The sequence below is a fragment of the Acanthisitta chloris genome, unplaced genomic scaffold, assembly GCF_000695815.1.
Source record: "Acanthisitta chloris isolate BGI_N310 unplaced genomic scaffold, ASM69581v1 scaffold5729, whole genome shotgun sequence".
Taxonomy (NCBI): domain Eukaryota; kingdom Metazoa; phylum Chordata; class Aves; order Passeriformes; family Acanthisittidae; genus Acanthisitta; species Acanthisitta chloris.
This window is the reverse complement of record NW_008689678.1, coordinates 5,389-23,373: the sequence shown is the minus strand read 5'-3', so window position 1 is coordinate 23,373 and position 17,985 is coordinate 5,389. Positions and strand designations below refer to the sequence as shown.

Here is a 17,985-nt window from a genome sequence, read left to right as displayed (position 1 = left end):
AGGGAAAGAATAAAGAAGTACCTGGGTCTCAGCTTCCCAGTTCTCCAGGCAGAAGGGTAAAACTTTGACATGGCCTTAAGATTTCCAGCTGAATTGTTTGGTCAAATCTGCACTCAGCATGGCTCATTTTATGAATATTCTTGGAGGTGACTGTATAGAGAATCAAATTCCTCTCCCTCCTGCTCTATTGCTTGCTGAATCAAGGCTAGCTCCAATTGACTCCACATACCTCTGTTAATACACTGCTGTAGCTGAGCTAATTGGCCAGACAGAGTGCAAATATTCCTGCCTGCACATTATCCTCAAACATCCTTGGGCACTGGAGTCAAGGTCTGAATATCCATGTCACAGCTATGAATACCATGAGACATAGCTGTTGCATACACAAGGACTAGCTGCTCATGCCCTTAACTTTGTGCCTTAACCTCCTTCCTGCACTTCATTAGCAACACGGATGAGCATTAATGAATTCACCACTCACAGCTCCTAGCCACAAGAACTTACTAAAGGATAACAATTTTCCCTAGTAGTACTTTCCCAAATAGTTTTTGTCCCTCACTGAAAACAAGATGTGAGTCTTAAGAGTGTATGTCTGCATGTCTGTGATATTTCAGAGCCAGGTAATTAGGATACTTGGCATGAGAAACACTGAGCCTTAACTCCTTTCCAGCTCTCTGTGATCTGATTTTGATTGATTTCCAAAAGCAGATCACGCACACTCAAGCGAACCAGAAACTTGAACTTGTATACTATGCACTTCAGGCCAGGATGTTAGCCAAGGAACTACTTTTATTCCCAAGAAAATAGTGTATTCAGCTGAAATGATGCCCAAAAATGAACTGGAAAAATATGACAACAAGAGTTGGGAATACTGCACAGCCACACAGCCACCAGCTCAGCATGTCAGCAAGGCAGAGGCTAAAACAAAGGATGTGTGGCACGAGCAACAACTTAGCAGAGTGGACACCATGTTCTGTGTCTGACAGGTGGCCGCAGCGGGATGGGAATGAAAATGTTGGCAAGGAAATCACATCTCCCTCATGCAAATTGAGCACAGGCATACTTGCACCCTGTCTGCCTGAGAGATATGGCACTGCTCAATAGTTGATGTGGCCAGCATTGCTGATGCATATTGAGACTGCTAAGTGGCTTTTCTGGTGCTGTCACTAGCAGAAATTCCATATTCTTCTTTGATGTATGAGTTTCAGCTGCTTCTCTGGGTCTTTAACATTCTGTTGTTCCTGGACTGCTTTTCATTTCACTCCTGCTTGCAATCTCCATCAACAGGTTAAAGCCACAGCTAAATGCTATACACAATATGCTTTCCCCATTGCACTTCTAATTAACTTTCTTCAGAATGACTACTGACACACGTTCGTTATTTCTGCTATCAGTTAGGCTCATTAAAATCAGGAATAAATTCCTCTGCAGTCAACAAAATTAACATTCTGGAATTTGTCATAACAGTGAAAATACATTTTAAACTGTATACTCTGCAGCTCAAGTGTTTGCAGCATTTTGCTCAGAAGGCATTGGCAAATTCTGACTGAACATGTCTTTGTGCTCTGATCTGTTCCTATGCTGGTAGGTTTTTAACTCTTAGCAAAAGATAAAGCTCAGTCATTTTTCTATGCTAAACTTGTCTGTTGTGTATTTATTAGGAGAGATGCTGCCACTTCAGCATCACCATAATTACTAGTTAGCAAGGGCTGGATTCTTATGCTCTTACTCATCTGAAGGAATAATTTGCTCAGCAGTGTGGTTAATTTCAACACCACTACTCCTTGATTAAGACATGATTCAACATGAGTGAGGTTACTTTAAAAAGGCACTGTGAATTCTAAATGTAAAGATTCTTTTACAGGCAAAACATCTTATTTTAAACATATTTCTTATCCTCTTCTTAAATAATACTGCAATATGTAACTTACAGTGCCAAACTCCAGGGTGATTTTAAAAGTATTTTACTAATACTTGTATAAAACAACAGGAAAGCAAAAGAACATTTCCTCCAGGAATCCAAAGTATTTGATATTTTTTTCTTACCCACGGAAACTTAATTTCACTACATGGAGTAGTGCAATAAAAATGTCACATATCTTATTAATGCAAACAAATGAAACTGCCTTGCTAGAGCATGAACACCATGGCTTAAGTAGGTGGTAGACAGTCCAAGAGGAAGAAAAGCAATGTAGTGCTAGTGCAATTACAATCAGTCATGGGGAAGTTAAACAATAACTTTTTGTATTCATAAAATATCAAAAAGAAAAATGGGAGAAGAAAAAACAGCCCCAAGGAAGATTTTGTTGTACAGAAACAAGCCCTTCATAGTCTCTATTTAAGGTTCTGTGCCACAGCCAGTTTTCCTTGCTCACATGAAGAAAGCCTCAGAGGTCAAAAAGCCCTTTTTGCAAAAGGCAAGCAAGCAGAATTTGCACAAATGCCTAACACCTTCCCCCTGACAGTAAATAACAGGCAGCAAAACCAGTCCCCTCCCCCCAGTTCCATTTGCAACAGCAGATACAGGATTAGAAACCCACAAGCTTTCAATGTCAAGCAAGACTCTTAATTTACTCATTTATTCGTTTTGCTTTTGTTTGAATTTTTTTTTTTTTCTTGGGCTATTCCCCTGTTTGTTTTTACATTTCAGAAGCGAGCGCAGCTTCATTGCTCTTAACCACTATGGCAAATGCAAAAAAAAGTTCTCCTCTACTGGAGGTATAATTATTTGCCTGTCATTATGATGTATGAGTTTCGATCCCAGCTCGATGGAAGGGTTGAATCAGGAAGCCACAGCAGCCTTACCTGCGCCAATCACCCGCTCAATTTTAATACAAGAGGCATCTAGCTCCTTGGCGAATTGATGGACAGCTCTATTTGGGTCCTCGTAGGTTTCAGGGTCAATGTAGGTTTTGGTGCCTGGAAATTTAACTGTAATGATGTAAGAAAGCATGACTGTGATGAAGCAAAAGCACTTTATTGTGCAGTCAGCCCAGGAATTTCATTATGCAGAGTGCTCCTTGGAAGAGTGAACCTGTTTCCAACGCTGCCCCAGAGCTGCTCTGAGGGGCAACCTGAGTTTTAGGCATCATCTGCAAGCATCCTAACACAAATACACAATCCCATCTCAAAAAATGACTAGCATCTGCAGCTTCACCTTGAATGGAAAGGAGTCATAAATATTAAATAGTGCTTAATGGAATAAAAGGCAAGGGTTGAGTGGGAGTGAAAACAAAGTGGGGAAGGGGCAGAAGACCAGCAGAGGAGGTGAAAGTTTTTTTAGGTAAGGACAGCTTGGCCTCTTGTCCCAGGGTGCATAAACAGCATTTCTTGATGTTATTTCTGTCTTCAGAAATAACTCCTCCAACTCCTTCGATTTGCTTAAACTACTGAATATACTATGGTCAACAGGCTGTGGCAATAGTCAAGTTAAAGTATTCACAGCACTTAGAAACTGTATCTTTAAGTATATTTCTTGCACTGTAATATGAACATGAGAAACATTTGTAGTCAACTATCAAAGGCATAGGAAGGGAAAGAAAGGGCTCTGTGGCACAGGAATTTCCCCTCTCAAGCACCTAAGTAAATAATATGCAACAATTTGTTTGCTCCTCATTTCTTCTCCAGTTTAACACTTAGTGCAACTCAGTGTAGGTTTCTGGCCAGGATGAATTTTTTTCCCTTGTTTTGCTGATGATTCAGGCAATTTTGTTGCTCATTTCTTCTCCAGCATAACACAGTGTAACTCAGTGTAGTGCTCTAGCCAGTATGAAGTTTTTTCCCTTGGTTTGCTGATGATTCAGGCAAATTATTTTTTACTCTTCTGGTGAAATGAGAAACTCCTGGTGATAGTAGAGCAATGCTGGAAATCTATTAATCAAGCAATTTTTATGAAATAAATTTGGCTCACAAGGGTTGCACTCCTGAGCTTTAATTAAATCAACGAATTAAAACTCAATATGAAAAATGCAAAAATGTTCCTCCACTAATTGATATACTGATATGCAAGAACAGGATCAAGAGTCAATACAAAATATAAGTCGTTTGCAGTTGCTTTGTATTCTTTTAATTAAAATATTTTAAATTTGAAAATATATAGAAAAACAGCTTAGTGATCATGTGCATTTATGCTTCAGATAGTATTAATGACCAAAAAACCCTCATAAGAAGAAAAAAAAACAGAGACATTGTTTAAGGGATCTAATGGATTTACAACCAGATAAATTACTGGAAATGTTGTCCAGAGGTTATTATCTGTCATATTATATATTTAAATTGCTGTTCTTTCAGTTGTAGCTGCAGATTTTTTTCAATGATAAATATTCATTTCTTAAAAACCAAAAGAGAGTGAAGAGAATTAGAATGAAGCTGTAGGCTGACCTGCTGTAATAGAGCTTTTAGGCAAGAAGATGGAGAAGGAGCCATCCCTTTGTGATTGTGATAAGGGGCCTGGATTGGAGGTAACCTTGCAAATCTCAAGTGGGACTCTGATGGTTCTTTATTCAAGCTGTCATAAAACATTTTGACAGGCCAAGGCTATCCTGGCATACCAACTCGAAATAATGCTGCCCTGCATTTGCAGACATTGTTAGATGAAAATGGGAGGAGGAAACCAAATATAAATCTGAATTGCTTGACTAAACTCCTCCATTGTACTTGTATCTTCAAGTGTGTCACTTGAGGTCACAGAGAGCTGAAGGGAACTGAGAGGAAATCTATGATACTTTATTCAATGCAGTGCTTGAAAATCTGCTTTAAGAACTATTTGCTTGTAAGTTTTTTGCGATAAGTTCTCTTTTGGAAAATCCAATCTGATACTTCAGCACAGAATAATGTTGTCTAGATGTTATGGAGCAAAAGGCCACCAGAGTAACATCCACAGCTCTGTGTCCAAGTTGATGGCCACAGCTCTGGGTTCCATCTCATTTTGTAGATGTCTAGCAAATGAAATTAAATTCTACCCCTACAATCAACAGACGATGAAAAACGAGCTCGGCAAAAAGTGATTTATATTTGGTGCCCTGATTTAAAGAGTCTAAATCTTCTGACTTGATTTTCTGGATAACTGGATTTCTTAAAAGCAAAATAAGGGAAATGAGCACTTATAAAGTCTCACCATTTCTGGATCAACTATTCATCATTACGAAGCTGCTTTCACATTAATTAATTTACACTTTCCCTAAAACAGAAGAATGCCACCAATAATGGGGATAAGGAAAGGAATTATTTATCTAACCTCTTCATTTGGCTTATATACTGCCATACAAGAATATATAGTTGATCTCTTCCTTCAAGGGCATAACAGGAATTTTAAAAGTGAAAGCAGCAGCTCTTCTGAAGATGTGAAAAGCTTATAATGCATTATAAGAGGCAACTTTCAAATCCATCACTCCCAGAATAGTAACATTTAAGTAAACCCAGATTTTTGATGAATTCTTTCAAATCAGCTGCACTGCAGAGTGCATGATAAATCATTCTTATCTCCTTATTATGTTCCATCTTTCTTGCACAGTTTATGAATTGATTGAATAAATCTGCAATGATGTCACTGCTTAGTTTGACACTCACTGCAATTAAACAATTTAGGTAGCCACACACCCAAACTCAGGGAATGTGTCCAATTTCCAGCTGACCTGATTTTTTCAGGGAAGAAAGGTAAAACAGGATCTTGGTCTGAATTTGAGTGGAACTTTGGCTAGAACTATTCATTTAAAGAGGCTTTGAGAAGGTTGTTTCTTCTCATGACATTTCTTTCTGATAACAGCTCATTATTTTAATGTGTCTGAATTAAGATAAACCCTATTGCTTTCATAAAAATCTGATGGGTTTAGGTTGTAGCTCCAATTATTGGTAGACAACAAAAGCAACATACAGCATAGCATGACTAAATGGCAAGTTGTACTGATATGAGAGTGATCAGGTATGGGAGAAGACTGAAAAACATTGTTCTGTGTTAGAACTTATGTTCAGTTTAATTCTATCATGTAACATTCCACTTAGTGCTGCTCAAATTAATTTTGCAGCTTAATTTTGCCATACTTCCTGAGTTAATGGCTGATTCTAAGAGAAATTAAAACCTTTTAAATTTTTAATGTCAAAACGGTTTCACAAATGAAATGAGGAAGGGCTAAAATAAAAGATCTTTAAAACAGTATCTGGATAAAAATGAAAGCATTCTTGCATAAACCTTCCACTTTCCTTGCATTTTCCATTGCCATTAACCCAAGAAAGATGTACTTTATTGATTTTTTCCCAGGGTTTTAGTGTAAGTACAGATTGTAGGTGAGATTTTAACAGGAGAGGCTTGAGGTGCTTCTCTTAGCTAGACAAACTACTCTAGAACACAAAACAGGAATGTCTGACATTTCTTTTCATATTAAATATCCTATTTTTAAGGGCATTATGCTTTGTAAATATTGATGACAGTGTTCACTGTAGCAGAAAACAGATTTTTGAGCAGAACACCTTCATTTTTAGGGTGATGCAGTGACTCACCCTTAATCTGAAGTTTGCCTGAGGTGAAGATCATATAGTCACTTTGACAAAGGTCTCAAAACTCTGCACCTCAGAGGGATCGTTAGGGCAATGTGAGACATGTACTCAAAGCAAACAAAAGGAACTCAAAAGGCAGAATGAAAACAACAGTAGATCATAGACGTGTATAGAAATCAAAGCATCTGCGTGAGTAATGTTGACTTTAATCTGAATTCTTTTCGCGTGGGTCACATTTGTACAGTTCATCTTCCTGCTTGCTATTTACACAGCATTTTTGCATTTCCTATGGCATTGTCTTTCATGGAGTCTTGTTTTAGTATTGCCTACATTACTGCAGTTGGGAATTTTTGATGGGGAGGGGAAAAAAAAGCAAAACACTTACAATGAAAGTAAAGCTCTTCATCCCCTTCTTGGTCTGCTTTGCTATAGCCACAATGCCTGAAAAGAAAGCAAACCACCAGTTTTACTGGCAAATAATTATTGACTTCCTCACATCTACAGTCCTGACATCACATCTGCAGCCTGAGATTTTCAGGCACTGAGCACCTAACTCCTGTAGGCCCTTTGAAAGTTTCACCTAGAGTTCTATTGACAGCAGAATTTTAAATAAAACATGAACAGTTACAATCAAAAGGCTTTTGTATCAAATACCAGTTGGGACAGGTCCCAAAGAGAAAATTCCAGTTCTGGTGAAAAGCTTCTGCAGATAAAGCAGAAGATTAAAAAACTTGAAAGTAAAACACTGTTTTATAGGAGGGCATTCTTAAACTTACTGCTGTGTCTCTTTTTCTTGAATGTAAAGTCATTTAAAGGCTGATCAGATAAAGTGTCAGACTTCTCTCCATGTGAGAAAACTGAACAGAAAGAGGGACTTTGAGAAGTACAGGTAAAGAACCTGCCAGGGGTTCCTTTTACAGCACATTTACATAGGACAAAAGGAACATCTTGATTTAACTGTGTCTTGCCCAAAGTAAGAGGACAAACCGTAGAACTGATAATAGGATTTAAATGAAAACTCTTCTTACTAAAAACTATTTTGTTTTCAGTTTTGCAAATTACTACCCCAGGTTAGACTATGCCTCAAGAGTTCACAGGAGTGGGGTCAGATGTGCTTATATTGATGAAAGATGCAATACCTTCGTCCGATGATGAATCCAAACACCATGAAGACCAGAATGATGGTTCCTGCCACAGCAACCACAGCTATGATAATAACAGGATTCTGCTCACTGGAAACAGCTGTGGCTGCAAACAGAGCAGAGATTAGTTAAAAATTAATCCCTATGAAGGAACTGCAAAAATTTAAGTCAATCACCATGAATTGCAGACTGTCTACTCTTGTAGACTATCTGAAAATATTGCACTGGAAAAGTTAGTCTAAAGACAAGTCTACATTGGAATTTCATCCAAATACTGCATGAGTCTACACAGAATAAAAAGGAGCCAAGCTGGAATTCACTTGTCCAAAGGGGTACAGACATTAGTTGAAAGCCAACACCACTAGCACCAGACACTTCCACTCCCTCCTACTGCTGTGCTGCCTTCTGTTTTTCTCAGCTGTTGACTCCCTCCTAAAATGGAAGACTTGGATATCACTGTAAGGAGGGAGAACAATCCCTAAAGAACTCTCCTTCTACCCTCCCACCTAAAACTTGTTGTATGACTTTGACTGTTCCCAAGGAAATAGTGTCTTGACTCTAAGAAAAATGTTTGAGCTGGAATACTATTAACACAGATTTCCTAGTTAACATATTTCAATCTCTTACTGCTATTAATCATTGTAAAAGGCTATTATTACTTATCATTTGTTTCTGTTAGCAACAAAAAGGTGCTTCCACATACACAAAATGGAATTCTCCATGCTTCAGAGAATTTACATGCTGAAATAGCTGCACATTATTGCTCCTTTTATTCAGATATGCCAATTCTATTAATGGATGCAAATGTATGCATGTCACATTAATGTAAACTGAGGATGTAAATACTTAGCCTGAGAAACCTCAGGGTTTGTTAAATACATTGCTTGCCTGACATCTAATAAGGATGGCCATGTACTCAGCTGCATTAAATGAGCACAGCTCTACTGTGGAGCTGAGCTGGTTTCTAACACTGAGGATCTAGACCAGCAGATTAATAGAGGAGGAGACACAGGGCAGTAATACTGAGCAAAGGGCTGTGGAAGTGTGAGTCACCTGGAATCACAGGATCATAAAATCATAGAATTATTAATGCTGGAAAAGATCTTCAAGATCATAAAGTCCAACATTTTACTGAACATCACCAGGTCAACTAGACCATAGCACTAAGTGCCACGTCCACTCATTTCTTGAATGCTACCAGGGCTAGTGACTCTACCACCTCCCTGGGTAGCTCATTTCAATGTATGACCATTGTTTCAGTTTAAAAATTCTTTCTGATGTCCTCTGGGGCAGCTTGAGGCTATGTCCTCTTGTCCTTAGCTGCCTACCAATTCTATTAATGGATGCAAATGTATGCATGTCACATTAATGTAAACTGAGGATGTAAATACTTAGCCTGAGAAACCTCAGGGTTTGTTAAATACATTGCTTGCCTGACATCTAATAAGGATGGCCATGTACTCAGCTGCATTAAATGAGCACAGCTCTACTGTGGAGCTGAGCTGGTTTCTAACACTGAGGATCTAGACCAGCAGATTAATAGAGGAGGAGACACAGGGCAGTAATACTGAGCAAAGGGCTGTGGAAGTGTGAGTCACCTGGAATCACAGGATCATAAAATCATAGAATTATTAATGCTGGAAAAGATCTTCAAGATCATAAAGTCCAACATTTTACTGAACATCACCAGGTCAACTAGACCATAGCACTAAGTGCCACGTCCACTCATTTCTTGAATGCTACCAGGGCTAGTGACTCTACCACCTCCCTGGGTAGCTCATTTCAATGTATGACCATTGTTTCAGTTTAAAAATTCTTTCTGATGTCCTCTGGGGCAGCTTGAGGCTATGTCCTCTTGTCCTGTTGCTAGCTGCCTAGGGGAAGAGGCTGACCAACACCTTACAACAACCTCCTGTCAAGTGTTGTAGAGAGTGACAAGGTCTTCCCTGAGCCTCCTCTTCTCCAGGCTGAACCACCCCAGCTCCCTCATCTGCTCTTCATGATACTCGTGCTCCAGACCCTTCACCAGCTCCACTGTCCTCTGGACTCTCTCCAGCACTTCAATGTCTTTCTTGAAGTGAGGGACTCAGAACTGGACACAGTACTTGAGCTGTGGCCTCACCAGTGCCAAGTACAGAGGAACAATCACTGCCCTAGTCCTTCTGAACACAATACTGCTGATACAGGCCAAGATGCTTGGCCACCTGGGCACACTGCTGGCTCATGTTCTGTTGGATGTTGATCAGCATTCCCAGGTACTTTTCCCCTGGGCCACTTTCCAGACACTCTTCCCCCAATGTTATACCACACAGATTCAGAATAATCTGCACTGGAGGAAAATTACACATACACACACCTCCCTTGCAATTTCATTTCCTAAAGAAATTTTATAATTTTTCTATATTCCACCTAATGTAGGTGAGGAAGATCTCATTATTAATATTACTCTTTTACTGAAAAGAAGGAATGTTTATCTTTGAGCAGCTATAATTTTCTGAGATACCCAGGTCAGCAGGATGTTACTGCAGATTCATCGATCTCCCACTAGTGGAACTTTTAAGAAATCAGTGGTGACTATCATGTGCAAGAGCATAGGGGCATAAGCAACACAACTCAGTTCCTGTAACACAACTAGGCCATCAAAGAAGACAATCTCAAAGAATATAAAATTTCTGTAAAATACAGCATTTCCTAAAACTGTTCCCTTCTCTCTTTGAACTTCAGTGCAAACATCACTTGGAAGTCAAGAAGAGGCAGCATCCTGTCACCATGGCCAGGGTGTGAAGCTTCATGAAATAAAGTTTGGAAAAATCCCCAGCCCAGCCTGTCACTTAACCTAGTAGTAAAGATGAGTGCATAGAGGCTGACATATGTGAGTGGGTTGCTCTGTGTAACTGCATCACAGATTTTGGGTACTGGCACATTCTGGAAGCAAGAAGAGGATGTTTTTTAGGCTCTGAAAGATGTTGGAGACATGGTACACTGGCCCAGTGGTAAGATAGGTGGGATGAGATGCAGGATGTAATTTTACATGTTTAAAAAAAAAAAAAAAGGGCTTGATTTTGGGCATGGTTTGGTATAAATTCAGTGACAGCAGTCTAAGACAGCTGCCTCTGTTCAGGTACTCTGCAGCTTCTCTCTTCTGAGTGCTGAACTCAGTCTGTTGGCATAAGGGTGAATCAGAATTCAGCTTCTGGAATGATCCCTGGGGTTTGGCAGAAATGCTCAAGTTTTCTTAAGGGAAGGATTTTTCAAGGTAGCTGATTATTTCAGGGGGTGCATGGCATGGTTATGTGCCACTGATGCTGCCACTGTGGTGAGGGCAGGGAATCAGCAGCAGGACAGGGAAGTGTGTCCTTACCTCTACCCAAACTGTGCTCACTCAGAGCTGGTACTGGAACATTCAGTTGGTGCCTGATCTGGTGCCATGACATGTGCATACACGAATGAATGGCACAATGTTTAATTTAAAGGGGTTCAACCACCTTTTAAATACATGGTGGTAGGGAAGCAGAATGGATAGCTAAACATCCTGGAGGATTTAAAACAGGAGATCAGCTGAAAATGCTCTGCAGCTGCTCCAGTGACCTTTGCTCAATCAAACAACCTGAAATGTATGATTTGTGGGAGAGAAATCCCAGTGAAGTCCACCATGAAATCTTCAATGATAAATTGGATCCATGTATACCCAATATAGCTTTCTTAAATCTTGTGCTTTCTGCCTTCTATCAAAATCTATAGTTTTGTTATTTCAGACATTAGAAATCAATTTTACACATGCATATTGCTTCAATATTATTTGATTTAAATTGATGCATGGCAAAAGGAAAAAGCAAAGAAAGCAAAGACTTCTTCATGCCAGGTTATGTCGAGTGCTTTTACTTTAACAGTAAGAGCTGTAACAAAGTCAAAGGTTGGACTGATGATCTCAGAGGCCTTTTCCAACCTAATTGATTCTGTGATTCTGTAAGTGAAAAAATCTTCTTCAATTACAAAAAGCACAAGATCATCTTTAGGTCTACTGGCTAGAAGTCATTTAACTTGACTTTTAAATCCTTCAGTGAACCAAAAGATAAAATTGCCACTTAAGTACTGAAGTGATATTCTATGTACTTGTGTGGAATTTTTTTCAAAGGGACTTCTCTCTCTAATAACCAGCAGTGATGCCAACAAAAAAATAAAAATGACTAGAGTAATTGATTTCATAGAATTTTAGGGGTTGGAATGGACCTTAGAGATCATCTAGTCCCAACCCCTGCCCTGGGCAGGGACACCTCCCACCAGAGCAGGTTGCTCAAGGCCTCATCCAAATGTAATATAATGGAAAATATGCCACTTTTTAAAGCTTCTATAATTTAAACACAGAACATTTTACATGGCATCTCAAAACAAAAAGCTGAAAAAACCCTGCTGTCCATAATGGTCAAGCATCTTTCTGGTTTATATGTATTTTTTCATCACTTGAGTCAGAAAAAAGTCGAAGATTGTGGTCAGTGATGCATTTTTTTTTAGGATTTCCTAATCTTCCATATGTTGACCAAACTCCAGTCACAACTGTTTACCTCTGAAATTATCTTTGCTAATCTTAGCAGCTCCCAGCCTGCTTAGAATCAGGAAGTAAAAAAACCCTCAGATGATTAAGGAAATGTTGGGGAAACATTTTGACATACTCATTTCAAACCACTATGGACGATAAATTAGCTAATTAGCAGAAACTTATGACAGATTATGACAGAATTTTAATTTGTTTTCCAGAAAACTACCTAAAATAAGGAATTAATTCTAGCTATACCTCAGGTTCCCATGGTGCAAAAAGGGGATTCTCTTTCTAAAGCAGAACTCCATGGATGGAAAAGATGTTCATACACACAGAGCTAATAATGTTAGTAATAACAGCTCATTGCTGCCATTATGATAATTGCTATTTTAATTAGGCCTATTAGATACGTGGTATTATTCACCATTTAGATTTTTTCTATTCTGTGTGGAACTAAGGTGGAATCAAGACCTCACTCCTGTATTTTAAGACTGCCCATAAATTTCTCAGTTGACACCTGGCTGCAATTAGTAAGATGCAATAATTTGTGTCTGCACCTTAGATATTCTGCACAGAGTGCAGAGAGCAGGGAGGGTATGGTATCCATACCCTTTGAACCTATAGGCTATGGGTTCAAATAAGGTCACGAGATTGGTTTCAGCCTCAAGGAAAGAGTAAACTCTCTCAAAAAATATTCTCCCTCTGCTGTGATGTCACAGAGAGATTATCTGGTGTATTGTACCAAGACAGTTTGTGTTTTGGCATCACACTGTCCTTTGTGAGGGTTTTTGAGAGGCTGTTTTTCCTTTACATAGCTTACAACTTCTTACAAGGGCCTTTAAGAAACCTAGGAATCCTCTGTTTATTTACTAAATTGAGTTGAAAATTGCCAATGGCCTCAAAAGACCCTGAAGATGGACATACAGCTTAAACAAGACACATAAACAAAGTTGGGTTTGCTTTTTTTTCAGGAAATCAAAGAGAAAAAATGACCTAGAGAAGGCTGTGGATTGAAATCTCCTCCTTGCTCCTCTCCCCAATGACAGAAGAATCTAGCAGAGTTATTCACCTCACCACTACTCACTTCTTTTGTGGGGAGAAAGAAGTGTGTTTGAATTAAACAAACCAAAAGTGTTTGTGGTAGAAGGACAGCAGAGAAGAGCCTGATATCTTACACATCTCCTCTGGCTAATTATAAAACTAATTTGCAGTTCTATGGCAAAACAACTCATCTTTCAAAACACAATCCACCTTCCCGTAGAGCTTCCTTCTTTCTGATTGTAATTCTATTGCTTAGGAGTCTTTCCTTTCTTGCTTTATTTACTACTTCTACTAAAAGAGTTGATTTCCTGCAAACCTAATCCCTTACCTGTGGCTTCTTCCAGTGTGGCAACATCCAGTCTAGGGCTGTAATTCCCATAACCAGCAGCAGTAAAAGCACGAATCTGGAAAACATACACTGTTCCTGGTTTTAGGTTATTAATAGAAGCTGAAGTGGATTTGGTTTTCACTGTTGAATAGGTCCTCTCCCTTTGATCCTGGAAACAATGAGACAAAAGATTAAATGACATTTACAGATCAGATTTTATCATGGTTGCACAACAGCAACTGACAGCCAGCCTGGGTAGTTTATTTCAATTTGGTGAATGCTTTTTTTTTTTTTTTCCCAACATCAAAAATAAAGCATACTCTGGAGTATTACAAAACGCTGTCAACGCAATGAAGAGCTCTAAGTGTAACATAAAATTCAAATGGGATGCTCGTGTTGTTACTCATAAAACATCCAGACAAAAAAAAAATTGCTTTTTTGGCTCTGGTTATATTTTGTGAAATTTTGATGAGAAATAACTCAGCTGCAGCTTTCTAGGGGAATTTGTGGGGTATAAACAGTTCAAGGACAGGGAAATTTGTTCTTTCATGGTCAGAATGCTACAAACATAGCCGTGCAACTTGCATTCCCCCAGTTTATATTTGTCAGAATTTTTTATTTCTGGAGTATTTCAGAGCTATCATGAATGAAGTCCTAGACATTGTGAAATGAACAGCAAAACTCCAACTGACATTATTACCTTAACCTGACATTTTTACCTTCCAGTACCTTTAAAAAAAAAATACAGGATTGCCAACATATAACTGGCTGGATTTTTGCACAATTCCTGAGGTCCTTCACTTAGATTTTTTTTTTTTCCTCTGCATTTGAGTCTTTTCTCAGTTTTTGACTCTAGGGCATAAAGAAGAATCCAGGGGAAAAGCAGCTCAGGATGACACTCCCCAAATTAGAAGCTGTAAGATTACAAACCCTTTGAGCAATAACTCACTTTCAAATAGTACAAAAAAAAAAGCTGTATCACAGATCATTCCAGTATTCAACAAGCTCTACTTATTCATCACTTTTCCTGACACAGATTATCTTTCAGCAGAGATATGTGCAGCCCTGTTGGTTTTTGGTGGCAGATGCAACCCTGATTTGAAGGGCAGAAGAGATGAATTAACCAAGGATCTGAATGCACCACATGACCAGAGAAGCATGAGCTGTACACAGCAGTGCTAATGAGACGAAGACAGAGGGAAGGAATAAATCTCTAACTCATTTCAATAGTACTTTGCCAGCTAAAAATGATGGAGAACCTTCCCCTTCACAGCCAGTAAAGCAGCAAAGGAATTTGCTGAACTACAGGGTTAAATAGCACACAGATGATTTCCTTCTGAGATTCACTATTGGTTTCTCCTGCTTCTTTCCCAGTGTGTCATATGAACAAACCTGATGTCTTGGCTAGCAATAATTTGTCATATCTTCTCCAGGAGGATTTAAATCATCTGTAAGTGAGGACCTTGGTGGGATGTGAGAAAGAACAGAAGTTCTTGAGAGATGAGAAACAAGTGAAAGGAAAAGCATAAACAGCTCAGCTCGGGTCTGTAAGCCACAGTGGAATTTCAGAATTTGGGTTTTGATGCATAAATGAGGCTTATTTGAATTGCCAAGAGTTCTTGCATTCCAAACAAAGAAATAAAGAAATAAAAATAACCTGTGCTAGAAATCCCACAGGACAGGCTTACTTTGGAGATTTCAGGCAGTTTCCATTCCAGCCCTAGCCAGAACTGAGAGGTGAAAAAAACACTTATCAGAATATTTCAGAATGACAAAAAATGTTTGATTTAATTTGGCTCTAAAAGGAGCTGAAAGTTTAGACTTTTTTTTCTTTTAAACTAGTGGAAGAAAAGTTAAACAGCCTCTTGTTCTGAGCAAGATTGTATGAAGCACTTTTAAAGCTGAACTGCATTATTTTGGAAGGAAGACAAACAATTAAGTATTTGTGCAAAAAATTGTCTCACTTAAAGATATATAGTCCAGTTTATCTGTGACAGTAGGATGAGCTTTAGATTCTCTTTTCTTAATTTCACTGTAATAAATATAATGCTGGAAGATTTCCTTCCGTTGGAAAAGACCTTTGACCTCAGTTATTCTCTTTGCAGACACAGAAAACTGGCATTGAAATTCTGCTGGCTATTTAAAACAAGGTGAATACATAGGGAAATGCTAAAAGAAACATTCTAAATGCTATTATTATGTGAAAACTCTAAGATCTTGATGATTTTTCTGTCATTTTACACTATCTATTTAAAATATTTGATGTGAACATATTAGAAACTCCTATGCATATTAAAAACATCCAAGGCTTTTTGTTTCCATTGTTTTCCCTTTTATTTTGGTGCAAAGGAGACTTTTGGCTTTGGTAAATATATAAACTTCATTTTTTTAAGCATCTGGGCTTTATTTGTGTGTGTGTCCTCACACACAGATGCTGGAGGAACAAAAATTACCTGCTACAATTAGCAAAATTCCTTTTAAAAGGAGTTCAGCTCTCTGTACATATCTGTTAAATTTTGTGATGAGAATCATTAGAGTGAACAACTTAAAACTGGACGTTCAAATTGTCTTCCTTTCCCAAATCATATAAAGATCTTTTGCTAAGTACATTTGTGCAATTCAGCATTGAAAATGGGATGTGACACTCGATATTAGATTCCATCTGCTCTGAATTTCCCTAATTCCATGGTATCCAGTAAGTTGACATGCTCTTTTGGATCTCGAGGTACGACTACCTTGTTTGCAGAGATGAAATGTCTTCATGAGTGCTCACAAAGAAGCTCCTCTGCTCGTTTCTTTGCGTTTTAATCCAGCCTTTGCCTCTCACAGAAGGTTTTATAAAAACCGAGGAGTTAGGCAGTGGATTTCCCAGGGAATCTGGAGGAGCCACACTTAGCCTGGGTCCCGTGACAAACACAGAGCTGCACAACCTGCCCTCGCTCTGCTTTCATCCACGGTTGTCAGAGTTTTTTTCACTCTGAAGTACTTCAAAGTTATCATGAATGAAGCCCTAGACACGCTGAAAGGAATGGCAAAACTCCGAGTGACATCAATAAGATTGCAATTTCACTCCACCAGAAACAGAGATCACTTCATCGACTATTGAAAAGCAGCCCTTGAATTCATTATCGTGGGGAAAGAACAAGTGAAACAGAAATTTCCCAATGCTGGTCTTATTTTTTTTAAAAAAGGACAAATCAGAAATATTTATCTGCTGAAACTGTAGGAAGTGGTTTGGATGTTTGCAGACATCAAGTCGGACTGTCCAGCTCATAAGGAAATACAAAAATGCAGTCAGAGGTGGTGTTTGATACACCAACTCAAGATGAGGAAATGAAACAGGATTTAAACACAGAAGAGACAGGAAAACAACAATGGTAAAATATCCAAATCTAACATAACAACGTTAGATGGGAAAAAAAAGGCAGATTTCAAGTGTACGTCTAATTTTTAGTCTGGCAAAATACAATATATGAGACATACGACAGCAGCAATAATTGCAGGATTTAGCTAGTTATTAAAAACCAGCAAAATCACTGACTTTGGAGAGACAGGATAGTTGATGGCTGATGACTTTAACACTGTTCCACAGCACAGCAAGCCAATGTAAAGCAAACAACACATTGTAGCACGTTACTGATAATTTTAGCACTTACTTTCTCATAATACTTGATTTCATATTCAGTAATGACTCCGTTGGGATGTTCTGGTTCCTGCCAGGAAAGCTCCACACTCCTCTGCAGCACTCTCTCTTTCATTACTCCACTAACTTGTGAGGGAGCTGTTTGGACAAGATGTGTCAATAAATAAAAAGTAAATTTGTCAAATGCCTAAAATCAAATGTCATTACTGAGCTGCCCCATGCTGAGCCACTTTCATTAAGGTACAAGAAAGCACCTTTTCATGGCTCACCACTCAGAGCTAATGAATATTCAATCCCTATTACTGTTCATAAACTTAGAATATCAATCGAATGAAAGTGCAAACAGGAAAATGTGGCATTGTTCAGGTTAGTGCAAAACAGAGATCGGTGGGAGAGGAATAACAACTAAGCAAATTCATTCTGATGATGATAGCAAGGCAGATTTTTAGACTGATGTGTAGTAAATGAAGAGCCTAAATATTTATTGCATATGTTTCTGAAATGCATCTGAAAAGAAAAAAGAAGGTTTTAGGATCTAAGTCACACTTGAAGCTGATTTGATACGACTGATTCCAGTTCTGCTTAAAAAATAATCTGTCACACTCTGATTATGATACGACTTGGGGATGAACACAACTTTGTTAAGAGACTAAGCTCACTCTTTTTCATTAGTTCAAACCTTTCCAGGACATTCTCTCTTTAGAGCTGAAGTTTCTGTATTTGGCCTTGGTGTTTTTTTGAGAGGGTGAGACAATTTAAGAAGCAGATCTTAGGAAACAAAAGGGACACTGTCTTCTTCTGC

The 17,985-nt window shown here is 38.6% G+C and overlaps 1 protein-coding gene across 1 annotated transcript in view; it reads right to left on the bottom strand.

The window, feature by feature from the left end:
- EPHA7 (EPH receptor A7) overlaps positions 1 to 17,322 on the bottom strand; it is a 30,650-nt gene extending 13,328 nt beyond the window's left edge. Inside the window, exons 1-5 of the mRNA XM_009081502.1 lie at positions 17,197 to 17,322; positions 13,541 to 13,709; positions 7,632 to 7,740; positions 6,878 to 6,933; positions 2,806 to 2,931 (exon numbers count right to left, since the gene is read on the bottom strand). Of these exons, the coding sequence (XP_009079750.1) occupies positions 2,806 to 2,931; positions 6,878 to 6,933; positions 7,632 to 7,740; positions 13,541 to 13,709; positions 17,197 to 17,298 (562 nt within the window). The 5' untranslated portion in view covers positions 17,299 to 17,322. The remainder of the gene's footprint in view (positions 1 to 2,805; positions 2,932 to 6,877; positions 6,934 to 7,631; positions 7,741 to 13,540; positions 13,710 to 17,196) is intronic.
- Between the last annotated feature and the right edge of the window lie 663 nt (positions 17,323 to 17,985).